We start from the raw sequence: 15,918 nt of genomic DNA on the forward strand, positions 1-15,918 counted from the left end.
GACTCGTTGGGGCCTTGGACGCAGAGGGAGAGCTGGCGAGGCTTGGGAGGCCACTTGTAGGTGCTGGTGAAGTTGCGGACGAAAACTTCGGTGAAGTCCAGCCAGCTGTTGATGCTGTAGGGCTTGAGGCTGTTGAGCCATGTGCGCGCCGTGCCTTGCAGCATCAAGGGGACGTACTTCACGGCGACGCGCCGATTGCCGTTGGCGATGCTGACGGCTGTGGAGTAGTCGATGAGCCAATCTTCCGGCTTCACTGAGCCGTTGTACTTGGGCGTGTCTCTGGGAAGCGAGAACCCTTTGGGAAAGGGCTCGTCGCGGATGCGGGGGCCAAAGCATGGCGGGCCGACATCGTCTTCTTCTTCTAGCGCCAAGGATCGAGCAAGGCGGTCGATCCTGTGGCAGGCGTCGTTCTCGCCGACTCCTTCTCGGCGGCCGAGTCGGTCGCCAAGAGTCGGATGGGTGACAGGCGGTGGAGTGAGGCGTCTTTCTCTTCGAGGCGGGGGAGGAGGCATGTTTCGTTGGTGTTCAACCGCCCGAGGGCGGCCATCCGCATCGCGCTCGATAGTGATGCGAGTCCGGCTGCGGCTGGCAGCCGACTCCTTGTCTTTCTTCTGGCGCGCGTCGCTCGCAGTCGGCGAGTGGGACGTCGCGGCGTGCTCCCGGCGCGGGGGATGGCTATCAGCTCGGGCGCCGGCTTCGTGCCGTTCTGCAGCCGCGTCGATCAGCTGCTGGATCCGTGTTGTCATGTAGGGGAGCTCATCGGCTCCCAGCCCATTGAGCTCCTCTGCGGCCGCCTGAGCGGCTCGCAGGTTCTCGAGCGGGGTGACGTAGACGGGGCGATCTGCGCCCAGCATGCTGGCAACGGCTGCGCCGCGCTTCTGTACGAAGCCGGCTCGACTCGGGCCGCTAGGCGGCGGCGTCCCGAAGGCGGCGGCGTCCCGAAGGTGGCGCGGTCAACTTCGCGCTGGTGGGCCTCGGTGAGGCGTCTCATCGAGGCTATCTTCTTGCTCTCCGCGATGAGGGCGAGGCGGCGTGCCTCCAGGGTCTCGGCGTCGGCGTCGGCCGGGATGGGGACGGAGAGGTCGTGCATCGCCGCTTGCTGAGCGTCGTGGGCGTTCTCGCCCGAGTTGGAGACGTGGCTGATGACCAGCACTTCGGTGACAGCGCTGCTGCCGCTGTCAGCTCGAGGGAGGGGATCGTCGAAGATCACCACGTCGGATGGGTAGGCGTCGAGCGACGCGGTGTCGGAGTCGATGATCATCGGGTCGGTGGAGCCGACCGACTCCATGTCCGCAGCGGGCTCGCTGGAGACGTGAAGTTGATCGAGGAGGCTGACGAGGCGGCTCTCGGGGTAGTCGGTGCCTGCGTCGGACGCAGGCTCGTTGGAGATGCGAGTCTCGCCAAGCAGATCAGCGAGACGGCTCGCTGCGCAGGCGTCGTCGACGCCTTGCAGCGCGTCGGGGCAAACGCCATCGGGCACAGCAGGCTGGCTGCGCTCGCGGGGAAGGAAGAGGGTTCCCGTCCAGAACAGGTCTCCGGACGACGGTGCACCTGGCCCCACGGTGGGCGCCAAATGTCGGGTGGTTGGTGCGACATATGCCAAGGGATGGCTTATCATTGTGGGAGCCAATAAAACGTCGCCGGTGCCTGGAAACGGGATGAGGCGAAGACATGCACGCCGGCGAATCTTACCCAGGTTCGGGGCTCTCCGAGGAGATAACACCCCTAGTCCTGCTCTGCGGGGTCTCCGCATGATCACTAGATCAATAAAGGGTAGCTACAATCGCTCCTACAGCTGTTGGAATCAAGGGAGAAGAAGAACAAGGCTAGCTCTTGCTTCTCTCTGTCTATGGTGTGTGAGTGTGCGCTATGCTTAGAAGCGAACGGTGCTGAGGTGCCAACGGTGCTGAGGTGCGAACGGTGCTGAGGTGCGAACCCTTTGCATGGGTGCTCCGGGGGGTTTATATAGGCCTACCCCCCGGGGGTACAATGGTAATCCGACTGGGAACTGGTCCCAGCCGTCAGTGTCTACGCCTGCCGGCTTCTCCGCCGGCTGCTGGGTCCCGCCGGCTGCTGGGTCCCGCCGGCTGTCGGCTACCTGGTCGACAGGCCGGCCCCACCGCCTAGGGTCTTGTCGGCGGCTGCTTACTGTAGTCGCGCCTCTGATGATGAGGGCTTTGTCGAGGTAAGCGTGGCTACAGTGACCCGCATCGGGGGCTATCACTGTAGCCTCACCTCGTCTTGTCTCCTTAATGGGGCTCCTGCTTCGAGGAAGGGAGTCGCCGGCTTCTGGAGTCCGGCTATGCTCCTGGCCGGCTAGGAAAAGCCGGGCCACCTTCACGCCTCTCTCTGGCTGAAGGGGCCCGCAGTCCTTGGGCCGTATGGGAGTGGGTCGTGGATGACGTTGAGGCTAGCGTGGCTACAGTTCCGAGCCGCACGGGAGACGTCCCTCCCGTACGGCTTCCTGTAGCCATGCCCGCCTCGGGCTTCGGGGGTCATGGGCCGCACTGTGGCCACACCCTGTCGCGTCGCCGTTATGTAGGAGTGGTTGTGGTCTTGGCCGGCTTCCAGGAGTTGGCATCCTTCTTGGCCGGCTTCTTGGAGTCGGCGAGGCTGGGTCGCCTTCCGGGAGTCGGTGAGGCTGGGTCGCCTTCCGGGAGTCGGCTTGGATGGCAGCCGGCCGGGGAAGGCGGCCCAAATGCTTGGAGTGCTTGAAGGCCCAAAAAGGCCTGATAAATTTCCTAAAGAGCCAGGGGTAGTCGGTTGAGCTACCCGTGGCCATTTACTCCGACACTCTGGTTTGCGGATTTCCTGCCAATGATTGCAAAGGTGGACAGGTATCTCGCCGGGTGGGCGGCTTGCCCCTCTCTATTGCCGAGCGCCTGGTGCTCATTGATGACGTCCTGGACGCGCTCCCCACTTATGCCATGGCGGCTCTGCTGCCGCTGCCGTCCGTGGTTCGCGCTCTGGACGGGCTCCATCGCTCCTTTCTCTAGAACGTTGCCGAGCGGGCCACGGGCGCTCAATGCCTCGTGGCGTGGGAGCGGGTGTGCCGGGCCAAGAGTGAAGGCGGACTGGGGGTCGGCGACCTGGCGACCGAGAATGCGTGTCTTTTGCTGAAGATGCTTCATCGCCTGCACACGACCCCCGAGTGTTGGTGGGCCGCCTGGGTCTGGGGCGGTGCGGGCGGGCACTCCCTCCATTGCCGGTGAGGGGCGGAGGGAATGTGAGGCGGCTCCGTCACGCCGCCGCCCCTAAAGGCGCCCTGTCCTCCAGCTCCGCGTATAGGCTCATGCGGTTCAGAGGGGTGCGCGCTGGCTTCGCCTCCATGATCTGGGGGACGCGTGCTCCCTCGCGGGTGAAGTTTTTCTGCTGGCTGCTGGTGCAGAGACGTATCCACACGAGGGACGTCCTGCTCCGGAAGTGCATCGTCGCCGCGGAGGACGCAGGCTGCCCGCTTTGCTCTGCAACTCTGGAAACTGCAGATCACATGCTCTTCTCCTGCCCGTTCGCGACTAACTTTTGGCAAAAAGTAAATGTTGCCGTTGACGGCGTCACGATCTGCACGCTCTCTGCTCTTACAACTGCGGCTGCGGCGGCCGTCGATTCTGAGGTTGAGTTCTCCATGTTGTGTTGTTGGCAGCTTTGGAAGCACCGTAACGTTGTTGTTTTTCAGCGGCTGCCATCGTCTCTTGCTCGCTTGCTCTGCTGCTGTCGGGAGGACACAGTTCTGTGGCGTGATCGGCTGCTCAAAGCTCATCGATCGGATGTGGGGGCATGGCTGCGCGCGCTCTCTCAATAGCGTGCGTTGTGTGTGGTTTGCTGGCTCCTCTCTCTCTTTGTAAAGCTGCTGCGTTGTAACTATCTGGGATATTAGCCTACTTTGATCAATATATTTAGATGGGGGATTCTCTCCCCCGGTGAAACTTAAAAAAAAATCCGAGATATATTGCCATGCAATTTCCACCGTTCTGTTATTATAACACACATCATCATTGTCATATTGCTTTGCATGATCATATAGCTAACATAGTATTTGTGTCTCAGGACTCTCACCCACCATTCATTATTTTTTTCACATATTACACTAGATCATTGCACATCCTGGTACACCGCCAGAGGCATTCACGTAGAGTCATAGTTTGTTCTAGTATCGAGTTGTAATTTTTTTTGAGTTGTAAGTAAATAAAAGTGTGCTGATCATCATATTCATTATTGGAGCATTGTCCCAAGTGAGGAAATGATGATGAAGGCTATGATTCCTCCATAAGTCGGGATGGGACTCTGGACGAAAAAAAAGAAAAGAAGGCCAAAAAGAGCCCACAAAAAATGACCAAAAAGAGCCCAATAAAAAAATTAAAGAAAAAAAGAGAAGGGGCAATGTCACTGTCCTTTTCACACTTGTGCTTCAAAGTAGCACCATGTTTTTCATAAGACTGTCTCTTATGGTTTCATTTACATATAACTAGTGATAATTGTTCATTATAGAACTTGACTTGTATATTCTAACGATGGACTTTCTCAAATGCCCGAGGTGTTCATGAGCAAATGAGTTGGATGCACACCCACTTATTTTATTTTTGAGCTTTCATACACTTGAGCATCTCCAGCCGTTTGCCCCCCCCCAGCGCACTCGGCGAATGCCTTTTGGCGTTTGCGCTGGCGATTTTTTTGCCATCGGGGCGATCGAGTTTTCAGCCGCGCCCCCAGGTTTCGGCCCCCAGACGCTCAAAAATTCGAACTTGTCTTTCCCGCTGCCAAAAACGCCACAAGTTCCACTAATAGGGAAAACCTTATACACAGAACTTTAGCAGTAGCGCTGGGTAAAATGCGGCGCTACTGCTACTTAACAGTAGCGCGGGGAAATGTAAGGCGCTACTGCTATGAGAATAGCAGTAGCGCGGCCAGCGCAAAGAGCGCTACTACTAAAATTACCCCACCGTTGCCGCCAGGCTAAGTGTAGTACCAGTGCTTGCCTATGAAACACACTACTGCTAGCTTGTCTAGCAGTAGTGTTTTCTCCTAAACCACACTACTGCTAATCCAACCTTATCCCCCCGCGCGCCCGCCCATTTCCTCACTTTCCTCACTGTCGCGGCCGTCGTCCTCCTCCTGCCATCGCCACATTGCCGCCGCCGTCGCCACATTAATGCCGGCATCGCCGCCATGCTCCGGCCTCGGTAAGCCTCCTCCATCTCCTCTTCCTCCTCCCCCCTGCTCCGCCCTCCACTAGTCGCCCTCCATCAACAACACCTCCTCCCTCCATAGCCCCTCCTCCCTCCACAGCCCCTACCCCCTCCACCTCCTCCATCCACAGCCCCTCCTCCCTCCATTGATTTAGTTGACAGTATAGATAGGTAGAATGTAGGTTTTTTCAATAGTATAGATATGTAGAATTTTGTAGAATGTACATAGAATTTAAGTGGTTAATAGAACTAGTTTATTTATAGTAAGTGCTTAATAGAATTAGTTGAATTAGTATGAAAATTAATTATTTTTATTTATAGTAAGTGCTTAGTTCGACTAGTTGAATTAGTAAGAAAAATAATTATTTTTATTTATAGTAAGTGCTTAGTTGAACTAGTTGAATTAATAGAACTAGTTTATTTTTAGTAAGAAAATTTAGGTATGGAAAATTTAATTTTTTTATGTCATTATCACTTTGTCATCAAAGAATGCTATATGCTATTTGATGATCTAAAATTTTACTCGGTGGAATATGCATGCTTTGTAGAGTCGTGTCTCCTTGGAGTGATCGTCATCCGAGCTACCTCTACTTCCTCTACACCTGAGTTGGTGAGCTAAAAGTCCACCTCCTCCTTCTCCACTCCTCGGTGTGTTGAATAGAGTAGAACTAGGGTATTTAGTCGGTGAGCTCATGTGCGAATGCTTATGATAATTGATCCGGATGGAATTGCAAGTTTAAGCATCGTTGTATGTGTATGCACATCTTTGTATCAAAGGGACAATCCGAGTGGCCTATGTTTTGCCGGAGTGTTGATTCATTTCCGTTCCGGCAAATTTCAGGCGCTCGATATGTCCTATTTTAGCAAAGGTCATGCCGGATTTTTTCGTGAATTTAAGCATGACTTGTGCTAGAATATGTAGGAAATATCGAGTGCCCCGGATTTGTGTGTTGAGTTTCCTGGTAGTTGCCTTCGATCGATTTTCAATTAATGTTTCAACTATGAACATAGGAAATGTCTGATGACGAAAAGGATTTCGGTATGTGCGAATATTGCGAAGACGAGGGCGGTCTATGCGACAGAAATTTCCTAGTTGATGGTAGGCGCTTCGGCATCAAGCTCGATGAGACCTTGGAAGTGGATACAGTAAGTCACAATGACAAGTCTTTTTTTGTAATTAAGCATGACTGCTTCTTCTTTTGCTTCAACTTATAATTTTAATTTTTTACTATTCTACAAGCGTATCCCGTTCCATGCAAGAATTTTTGTCTTGGATAAGATTGATTTCAGTCCTATGGAAACTATGGAGGTAAAGAGAGTTCACTTGAGGACCGAGCATGGTTATACTTGTACTGCAAAATTATAGAATACAGACACCTAAACCTATTTTGAATGCAAAAATTGGAGAGCACTATGCAAGGCTTATGCATTTGAGCCTGATATGCTTACTGTCGTGGACTTAACACGGCAGATGTTCTAGCGAAAGGACTTAGTCGTGGAGACATCGCAACTAGTTTAGCTTAGGGGTTAATCGGGACAAAGGACACAGAGAGTTTATACTGGTTCAGCCCCTCGCGGCGAGGTAAAGGCCTACACCAGTTTGGGGTTGTATTGCTTGGGTTTCGATTACCAGGGAGCGAATACGCTTGACCTGATTCTTGACTTGTTGTTTCTTGAGTTAACCCGCCGGGTCACCCCTCTATGTACATAGGTTGATGCCCGACGGCTTACAGAGTCCCGGCCGGCTCATACACAACGTGTCCAGCTCGGTGACTAACTAAGCTTGCCTTACAATACAAGTTATACATGTGGTGGTTCATCCTTTTGGGCCTCAAGTCGCCTCTGGATCTTGGGCCGTCAATAGGCTTGCTATGACCCGCCATCTTAATTGATAAGTCGCCAGTGGTATGACCCGGCCCCTCCTAGGCGGTTCATACTCAATAGTTATATCCCCAATATTAGGACCAGGTTGATTTGAACTTGTTCACATCAATCTTCAATACCTGACTTGTCAAAATTTTGCATCGTCCGTTTGATAAATTTTGCTGTAACCCGCCATGACGACAGCTCACATAATCTTCTTAACCCGCCATGAAGTCATCTCGCATTAACTTCGCACAAAGCCCAGAACATCTTAACTGATCCTTATCTTAATCTTAATGAACATCCCAAAAATCGAGGCGTCCATATAGCCACATGATGATTTTGGCCTCCTCGATTCCCGCGCATGCCTTGCATCCATCCTCTTATAAATAGGGGCGGGGGTCCTTTTCATTTTCCCCCTTGCCTCCTCATCCTCGTCTTTCTCTCGCGACTCCTCTGCCACCTCGAGCTCCGCCGCCACTGTCCTCCGTCTGCTGCACCAACTCAGGCCGCAGCATCAACCTGACGGGTCCAGAGAACGCCGGCGCTCCACCACAGTCCATCTGCATCTGTAAGTATTCATCTCCTTATACCTCAGATCTACATTAGGGTTAGCCTTGTTCATCGGTGTTCTTCACTTTATAATTTAGATCGATTATTTTCCAATCTGAATACAATACAAAACTTATACGGTAGCATCTTAGTACCCGTTTTCAACATCAGAATACCTTTCTTTCGTATAAGATCTCATCTGAGCATACAAACTTCTCTGCTGCCGCCACCTTAGGTTTAGGATTTTACTTCATTTTCTGAACATCCGTAGATCCAAAATTATAGCTTCGATCTGTGAAACCTATTTGTCCATCACCTAGCAAAATTTTGACTTATAGATTTGAAGTACCATAACTGCCATAGTAGCTTATACCATAAACCGTGACCCGCCATATAACATTAGGCTCTGTTTAAGCCACCATCATACGCTTCATAACCTGTATAACCCGACAATATTCTCTGGTTTAACCATGCTTGCTTATTCATCCTCGTAATCTGGCTCTGCAAATTGTGTTTAACCCTTAAACTATGGCCGGCTTAACAACATAATCCTTATCCCGACAGGTACCATTAGCCTTCTTTTAAGCTGCCAATATGACTATCCGCATACTTCAATGTTCATCTTCCGGCTTAACACATTAGCCGTTTATAGCACCTTACTTTTGAATCAATGGTCCGGTTTAATAGCATAATCTTAAACCGGCAACATTTCTTTCTTTTAGGTCTTCGTCCTCAAAATGGGCAAGACTATCACTGCCTGCAACTTGGTCGTTTCCCGGGTTACCGAAGAAGATTTGAATGAGTATGTTCAAACAGGTGTCTTTTCCAAAAAAGATGTCATCCATTGGAGGGTCCCAGGCACTGAATCCTCCTGAGCCCAAAGATGGTGAAGTAATTGTCTTCACTGATCATATGCTCCATGGCTTCAGTCCTCCCGGCTCAAAATTCTTCTGCGATGTGCTGCATTTTTTCAAGCTCCATCCACAAGACATCGGTCCAAATTCTGTTTCAAACATCTGCAACTTCCAAGTGTTCTGCGAGGTTTACCTTCAACAGGAGCCCACCGTAGAACTATTCAGGGAATTTTATTATTTAAACCAGGAGAAAAAATTCACAGATGGGCCCAGCCTAGAGTTAGGTGGTATTTCTATACAACGACGGAAAGAATCCACTTTCCCAGCCGCCACTCTGCCCAGTCACCCCAAAGACTGGAACCAAACCTGGTTTTACTACAAAGACACTTCTCCAGAAGGGGAGAATCCTCTGCCGGGTTATCGCGCCAGCCGGCTTAGCAACAGGCATCCTCTTCCAGACCGCATCAGTACAGCGTAACGGAAGAAATATATGCCAGTCTTTTCAAAGATCCAAGCCTTATGGCAAACGGCTTGACTGGAATTGATCTGGTTCGATGCTGGGTTGCCTGGAGAGTCTTGCCCTTAAGCCGCCGTCTCGGCTTAATGTGCGAGTACACTGGCGAGTTAGAAGATCCTCAACACCACTGTCAGATTGAATTGACTGATGAAGACATCAATAATATGACCAAAACTCTGTTAAATGAGAGCTTGGAAGACTGCAATAAAGCCGGATTGAATCCTTTCTGCGTTCTGAACAAACCGCCAGCTGTAAGCTTTTAACCAACTTCGTAATTGAATCACTTCTTCACTTATATAAATTGCCTTTTCATACTCATTTAATATTTTGCAGGCCGATTCATCTTTCTGGAGTAAGAAGCTGCCGGATAAACCGACCAAGGAGCCTCGGACAAAGACCAAAGCTACTAAAAAGCCCACCATGAAGTCCAATCCTTTCGATTTATTTAACTTGGATGATAATGATGAGTCAGAGGTAACCCTTGAGTCCCTTGGCTCATTTTTTGTACATCTTATTGATAATAATCCCTATCAGGATGACACGGAAGGGAGCCAAGCCAATGTTGAAGAGGTAACTATCCTTTCCTCCGACTTTGAACCTCTGCTAGGACAGAAAATTCGTCAAGCAAGCCAAAAAGTAAGATTTTCTCATCCTTTAGTTTAATTGGATCCCAACTTTCTTTTGAAGAAGCAACAACATGAAGCTCGCCGCACGACCCGGAAGAGTGGCAGCGGAATTATTTCCTCCGGCTTACCAAACACACCAGCACCTCGCAAGCATCGACCGGAGGTTCCAAATATTTCTAACTTAGCTTATCCCAAGGCAGGTCTTTTTCGTCAATCTCTTAACCCGTCCGATTAAAATTATCAGGGAACGTCTCATTCCTCCTCCGGCGATTCAACTGGGACTCAAATCCTGGCCTTCAAGACTATGCCTGGGTGAGAATATTAAATCTATTCGCTTTGAATCATGCACTTAATTTTTATATTAACTCAATCTTATTCTTCCTTTTCAGCGCTATGGCAAAGCCCAGCAAGAAGCAGAAAACTGACAAACCGGCTGAAGAGCCCAAAAATGTTGATCCGGAACAACATGCTACAACTGAGACTTTTCATCAAGTGTCAGAAGCTATTATGAATGACCCCCCTCAAGAGGACCACCCCGTCACTCAATACGCCACGGACGATGATCCAAAAAATGACAAACTGCCCAGTCCTGCTCAGCTAGCTTAGGAATCTGATGATATAATGATTACTGGGACAGCTTTTCAGGCCCCAGGCAACCCCGTTGCCTTGTCCAAGCATAGCGCCAGGGAGGAATTCTCTGCTGTTGATAAGGGAAAATGGAAAGTTGACTTGGAAGGCTATGCTCAATTTAGTGCTCAAGATATTCACTCTGGTTACTTGAACCACCTTCACACCAGCCGTGACTTTGAAGCCGGCTTGGTCAACTTGATGAAGGAGCGCTTTGAGGTAATTCAGCACAATCCTCTTCATAAACATATCTCTATCAGCCGCCAAGTCTATAGAATATGATAGAATTGAATATATGGTAGACTTTTAGATAGTCATAAATAGATGAAGATCAAAAACTAGTAGCCCCCACGGGCCAGCTTAAACTATCAGTTTAAGCCGGGACTTCAATTAGCAGTGATCAACTTTGCACCTGTAGTCCCCAAGGGCCGGTTTAATCAACATGAATAAGCCGGGACTTATCACCATGACTTCAAATAAAATCTAAGTATGTAGCTTTTATAAACCAAATCATATCATTTTCCCCGGGTCATCATATAAACTTGTCTTGAAAAGAGCAATAGGCATTAGCCCCCAAGTGCCAAGGAAAATACTTGTATTGTGCTTGGGACTTCAAAAATAATCATGACCATAATACCTTCCATGTTTGTTCATATCGCAGGCTGAACTAAATGAGAAGGAATCCCAAGTCAAAGATCTAAGGGCCAATATTCAAACGCAACAATCTAAGACTTCCAAAGCCAAATCAGAGCTGAAGATTGCATTGGAAAACATTGAGCAATTGAAACAAAACTTCAGTACTGATAGAACCGGCTGGGAGACCGAGAAAGCAACTCTATTAAAAAGAGCAGAGGATGCCGAAGCAGCCCTTAAACCGGTAACTTACGAGCTGTCTGGTTTAAAGCATCAAATCAACAGCATGACATCGGCCATCTTCGGTAAGTAACAAAAAATACTTTCCTTTGCACCAACAGTATATCATAATCATCTACCGGTTTACCAATAATTTTAATGATGTAGGCTCCCGAAGCGCCAAGTTGGGTTCAGACATGCGTATCAAGCTTAAAGTTGTCTATACTCTAGTAGAACAGCTACACACTGGTGCTCCACGAACAATCGCTGCTGCTATTCATAAGAAACATCCGCCCTCCCTCATCAAGGAAACACTGAAGAAGCTTTCAGTACTGTCCCAAAGAATTGAAGATTTAAAGATCAGCAGCCAGAGCCGGCACCATGACTGCCCTAAGCCGGGCAAAAGCATGGCTAGCAGATCTTGATCCAAAAGATTTAGCCAATGGTTGCCCTAGTGTGAAAGAGGATGGGTCTCCCTTCAGTGCTAACGATTTTGCAAAGATAGCAAGGGAAATGCGGCCATTGGCAAGCAAGATAGCTGAAGATACAGATCTATCCCAATACCAGGCGGCTTATGACGCCGAAAACAAGAAGGTGAAGGCACCAGTTCATCAGGAGGTGGATCTCATCCCGCCGACTCGTAAGCACACCTTCGCTCCTGACATTGATCCATCATGTCTTATAAATGACGAGGTTGTGTTCAGAGCTTTGACCGGTATCAACTAGGCTTCGCCTGACTTCCAGCCAATGGATAACCAAGGAGAAGAAGAAGCAGCGCAGGATGACCAGGAGGCGTCGACCCGCCAAGACTAGAAGTCTTAATTCATGAGCCTTTCTCTGTGTATCTCAAAAACACCTTATTGTTTTGTGGCCATATGATGCCTTGTAATAGGCTAGTTTGAACAATCCTGGTCTGTCACGCCATTGTGCGTGTTTATTTTGCATAACACTGCCGATCCATCATTTGAAGATCTGCCACTTATCCTTATAATATCCTCAATTATGTAGTCCATGCTTATCATTTTTCCTGCACATAAGCAGATAACAAGTGCCCTGGCGGTTTACCCAGGGCGGGTCACAATACCCCATATAAAAAACCACTGATGACTAAATAGTCCATAACCAGGGCCGGTTTATCAAAACCTCATATAATCACAACAAAGTAAATATCATACCTGTGATATTTGTTCACACTGCCGGCTTATCATACGTTGTGCAGTAAGGGTAACAGCCCAAAGACTGAGAACACAATGCCCTCTTCAATTTATTCATACCACCGGCTTATCACGCCATATGCAGCAAGGGGTAATATCCCAAAGCTTAGAACACATCACTCTAAGCACAGAATCATCATACACTGGCGACTTAAAGTCCAAAACCAGGCCGGGTTAATAAAACTCAGGATAGATTCATATATGAACCATAAGGCGACGTGGCCCTAATCAGTTTTTAACCATATATCAACATGGCCACAAAAGATGAATCTCAAAAAATATTCAAAGAAAATATAAATTAGCAAAACAAGGCATTCATAGGCTGCCAAGCCTCAATGACAAGCGTTATTCAAGGGCTACGCAGCCGCTGAGTTAAACCTTAATTCAAACCCGTAAGCCGGACCTCACATGACCAATCACCGTTTTAACTTTGACAAATTCAGGGTCTGTATAAAATTGATTGTCAAGAGTACTGTGAGTCATTCCAGGATTACCTGGTCGGAGTGGCAGGATAACAAAGGCAGGATAACCCGGATTTTTGGTGAATACACCTGGCGTCCAAGCCTATTACAAGGGACAACAAAGCTCTTGTTCATTAACAAGGAGCCCCCAAGTAATATTTTATTCCAGGCGTATAAGCTGGAATAGTAGGGTAGTCATAGCTATGCTAAGTGAGTAGGAAGCCCCCAAGTATTTTGTAACCATGGCACACAAGCCGGATCAAGAGGGTAGTCATAGCTATGCTCAATAAGCAGGATGCCCCCAAGTCATCATATGAATTGACAATAAAGACTCATATTCTCAGAAATGAAACGACAAAGGCCCTGATTTATCAGGGATGCCGGCTTTATTATATTCATCATAATATATACATTGATAGAACTATGCACATCACAAGAGCTGGTGGCTCAGGTGTAATAAGGCCGAAGATAAGCAATATTCCACGGCCGACGGGTCTCTTCCCCAGATTTGTGTGAGTCCTTGTGCTCTCGAACATCAATGAGGTAGTATGACCCGTTGTTCAGATTTTTGCTGACCAAAAAAGGCCCTTCCCAAGGTGGGGATAGCTTATGCATGTCAGTTTGATCCTGGATAAGCCGGAGCACCGAATCTCCTTCTTGGAAAGTTCTGGTTTTAACCCCGCGGCAATGATAACGACGCAGATCTTGCTGGTAAATCACCGAACAAGCTGCCGCAAGGTCACGCTCTTCATCCAACAGGTCAATAGCATCCTGACGTGCTTTTTCATTATCAGCTTCAACATAAGCCGCCACACGGGGCGAGTCATGACGGATGTCACTAGGGAGAACCGCCTCTGCTCCGTAGACCATGAAGAAAGGCGTGTAACCAATAGATCTGTTGGGGTAGTATTGATACTCCATAGCAATGAGGGAAATTCCTCCACCCAACAACCCCACGTCCTCTGCAAAGGGACCATAAGCCGGGGCTTGATGCCTCTCAAAATTTCTTGATTGGTTCTTTCAGCTTGGCCATTGGACTTGGGGTGAGCCACTGATGATACATCAAGATGAATATGCTCTCTTTGACAGAATTCTTTCATAGCATCCTTGGACAGATTAGTACCATTATCAGTTATAATGTCGTGAGGATAACCTAACCGAAAAATCACCTTTTTGATGAATTGAACCGCTGTTGCCGCGTCACACTTACTGACCGGCTCGGCCTCAACCCACTTTGTGAATTTGTCAACCGCCACTAAAAGGTGGGTCTTTTTTTATCTTTGGACCTTTTGAAAGGCCCAACCATATCCAGCCCCCAGACTACAAACAGCCAAGTGATTGGAATCATCCTCAATTCTTGAGCCGGCACATGAGCTCGTCTTGAAAATTTCTGACAACCGTCACATTTACTGACCAAATCTTCTGCATCAGCATGAGCCGTCAGCCAATAAAACCCATGAAGAAAAGCCTTGGCTACGAGAGATTTAGAGCCGACATGATGACCACAATCTCCTTCATGAATCTCTCGTAGAATCTCATGGCCTTCCTCAGGAGAAACACAATGTTGAAACACCCATGTGACACTATAGCGATGCAACTCTCCATGTACAATAGTCCTTGACATAGACCGCTGGGTTATTTGCCTGGCCAAAGTTTCATCTTCGGGTAACTCACTCCAGGCATATAAGCCAAATATGGTACTGTCCAATCAGGAATAGCATGAAGAGCCGCCACCAACTGCGCCTCTGGGTCAGGAATAGCAAGATCTTCCTCCGTAGGCAATTTGACTGAAGGGTTATGCAGAATATCAAGGAAAACATTAGGTGGTACCAGCTTACGCTGGGACCCTAACTGGCTCAAACCATCAGCCGCCTCATTTTTCCTGCGATAAACATGTTCCACTTGCTAACCCTTGAAATGACCAGCAATAGAATCAACCTCACGGCGGTAAGCCGCCATGAGTGGGTCCTTAGAATCCCAAGTGCATGAAACTTGCTGAGCTACCAAATCTGAGTCACCAAAACACCTCACCCGGCTTAAATTCATCTCTTTAGCCATCCGAAGACCATGGAGCAAGGCCTCATACTCAGCTGCATTGTTAGTACAAGGGAACATCAACCTTAAAACATAACAAAATTTATCACCTCGTGGGCAAGTCAAAATAACTCCAGCCCCCGAGCCTTCCAACTGCCTAGATCCATCGAAGTGAATAGTCCAATATGTGCTATCCGGCTTCTCCTCAGGCATCTGCAGCCCAGTCCAGTCATTGATAAAATCCACAAGTGCTTGAGACTCGATAGCTGTCCGAGGCATATACTTCAAACCATGGGGTAAAAGCTCAATGGCCCATTTGGCTACCCGACCTGTGGCCTCTCTATTTTGAATAATATCCCCCAAGGGGGCAGAACTGAGTAACTGACCACAGTGATGGGATGACCAAAGAAATACTGCTTTAGCTTACGACTAGCCATGAACACTCCATATAGTAGTTTCTACCAATGTGGATATCTCTGCTTGGATTCAGTGAGGACCTCACTGATATAATAAACGGGCCGTTGAACCGGATATTCCTTGCCTGATTCCTTCCTTTCCACAACAATTTCCATGCTGACAGCTCGGCTATTGGCAGCCACATATAACAACAAGGGCTCCTTATCAATAGGAGCAGCAGGGATCGGCAGTTCAGCTAACTGGTTCTTCAAGGCTTCAAACGCCTGATCAGCAGCATCACTCTAGACAAAGTGATCTGTTTTCTTCATCATCTGGTACAGAGGGATAGCTTTTTCTCCCAACTGGCTTATGAACCGGCTTAAGGCCGCAATACGACTGCCACACGCTGAACATCATTAATACACGCTGGTTTAGCCAAGGCAGTAATAGCCTTGATTTTCTCCGGGTTAGCTTCGATGCCCCTTTCAGAAACCAAAAAACCCAAAAGCTTGCCTGCTGGCACACCAAAAACACACTTGGCCGGGTCAAGCATCATCTTGTAGACCCATAGGTTGTCAAAGGTCTCTTTTAAATCATCTATCAGGGTATCCTTCTTCCTGGACTTTACAACCATATCATCAACATAAGCATGAACATTGCGTCCAATCTGATTATGAAGGCAATTCTGAACACACCGCTGGTAAGTTGCCTGCGCACTCTTGAGCCCAAAAGGCAT

General features: G+C 48.6%; 1 protein-coding gene across 1 annotated transcript; it reads left to right on the plus strand.

Annotated features, from left to right (window-relative positions):
- The first annotated feature begins 3,292 nt into the window (after positions 1–3,292).
- LOC141022880 (uncharacterized) lies at positions 3,293–3,802 on the plus strand. Its single transcript, XM_073499158.1, has one exon. It carries the CDS (start codon positions 3,293–3,295, stop codon positions 3,800–3,802), a length of 510 nt encoding a protein of 169 aa, XP_073355259.1.
- The last annotated feature ends 12,116 nt before the right edge of the window (positions 3,803–15,918 follow it).

This window comes from Aegilops tauschii, chromosome 5 (assembly GCF_002575655.3).
Source record: "Aegilops tauschii subsp. strangulata cultivar AL8/78 chromosome 5, Aet v6.0, whole genome shotgun sequence".
Taxonomy (NCBI): domain Eukaryota; kingdom Viridiplantae; phylum Streptophyta; class Magnoliopsida; order Poales; family Poaceae; genus Aegilops; species Aegilops tauschii.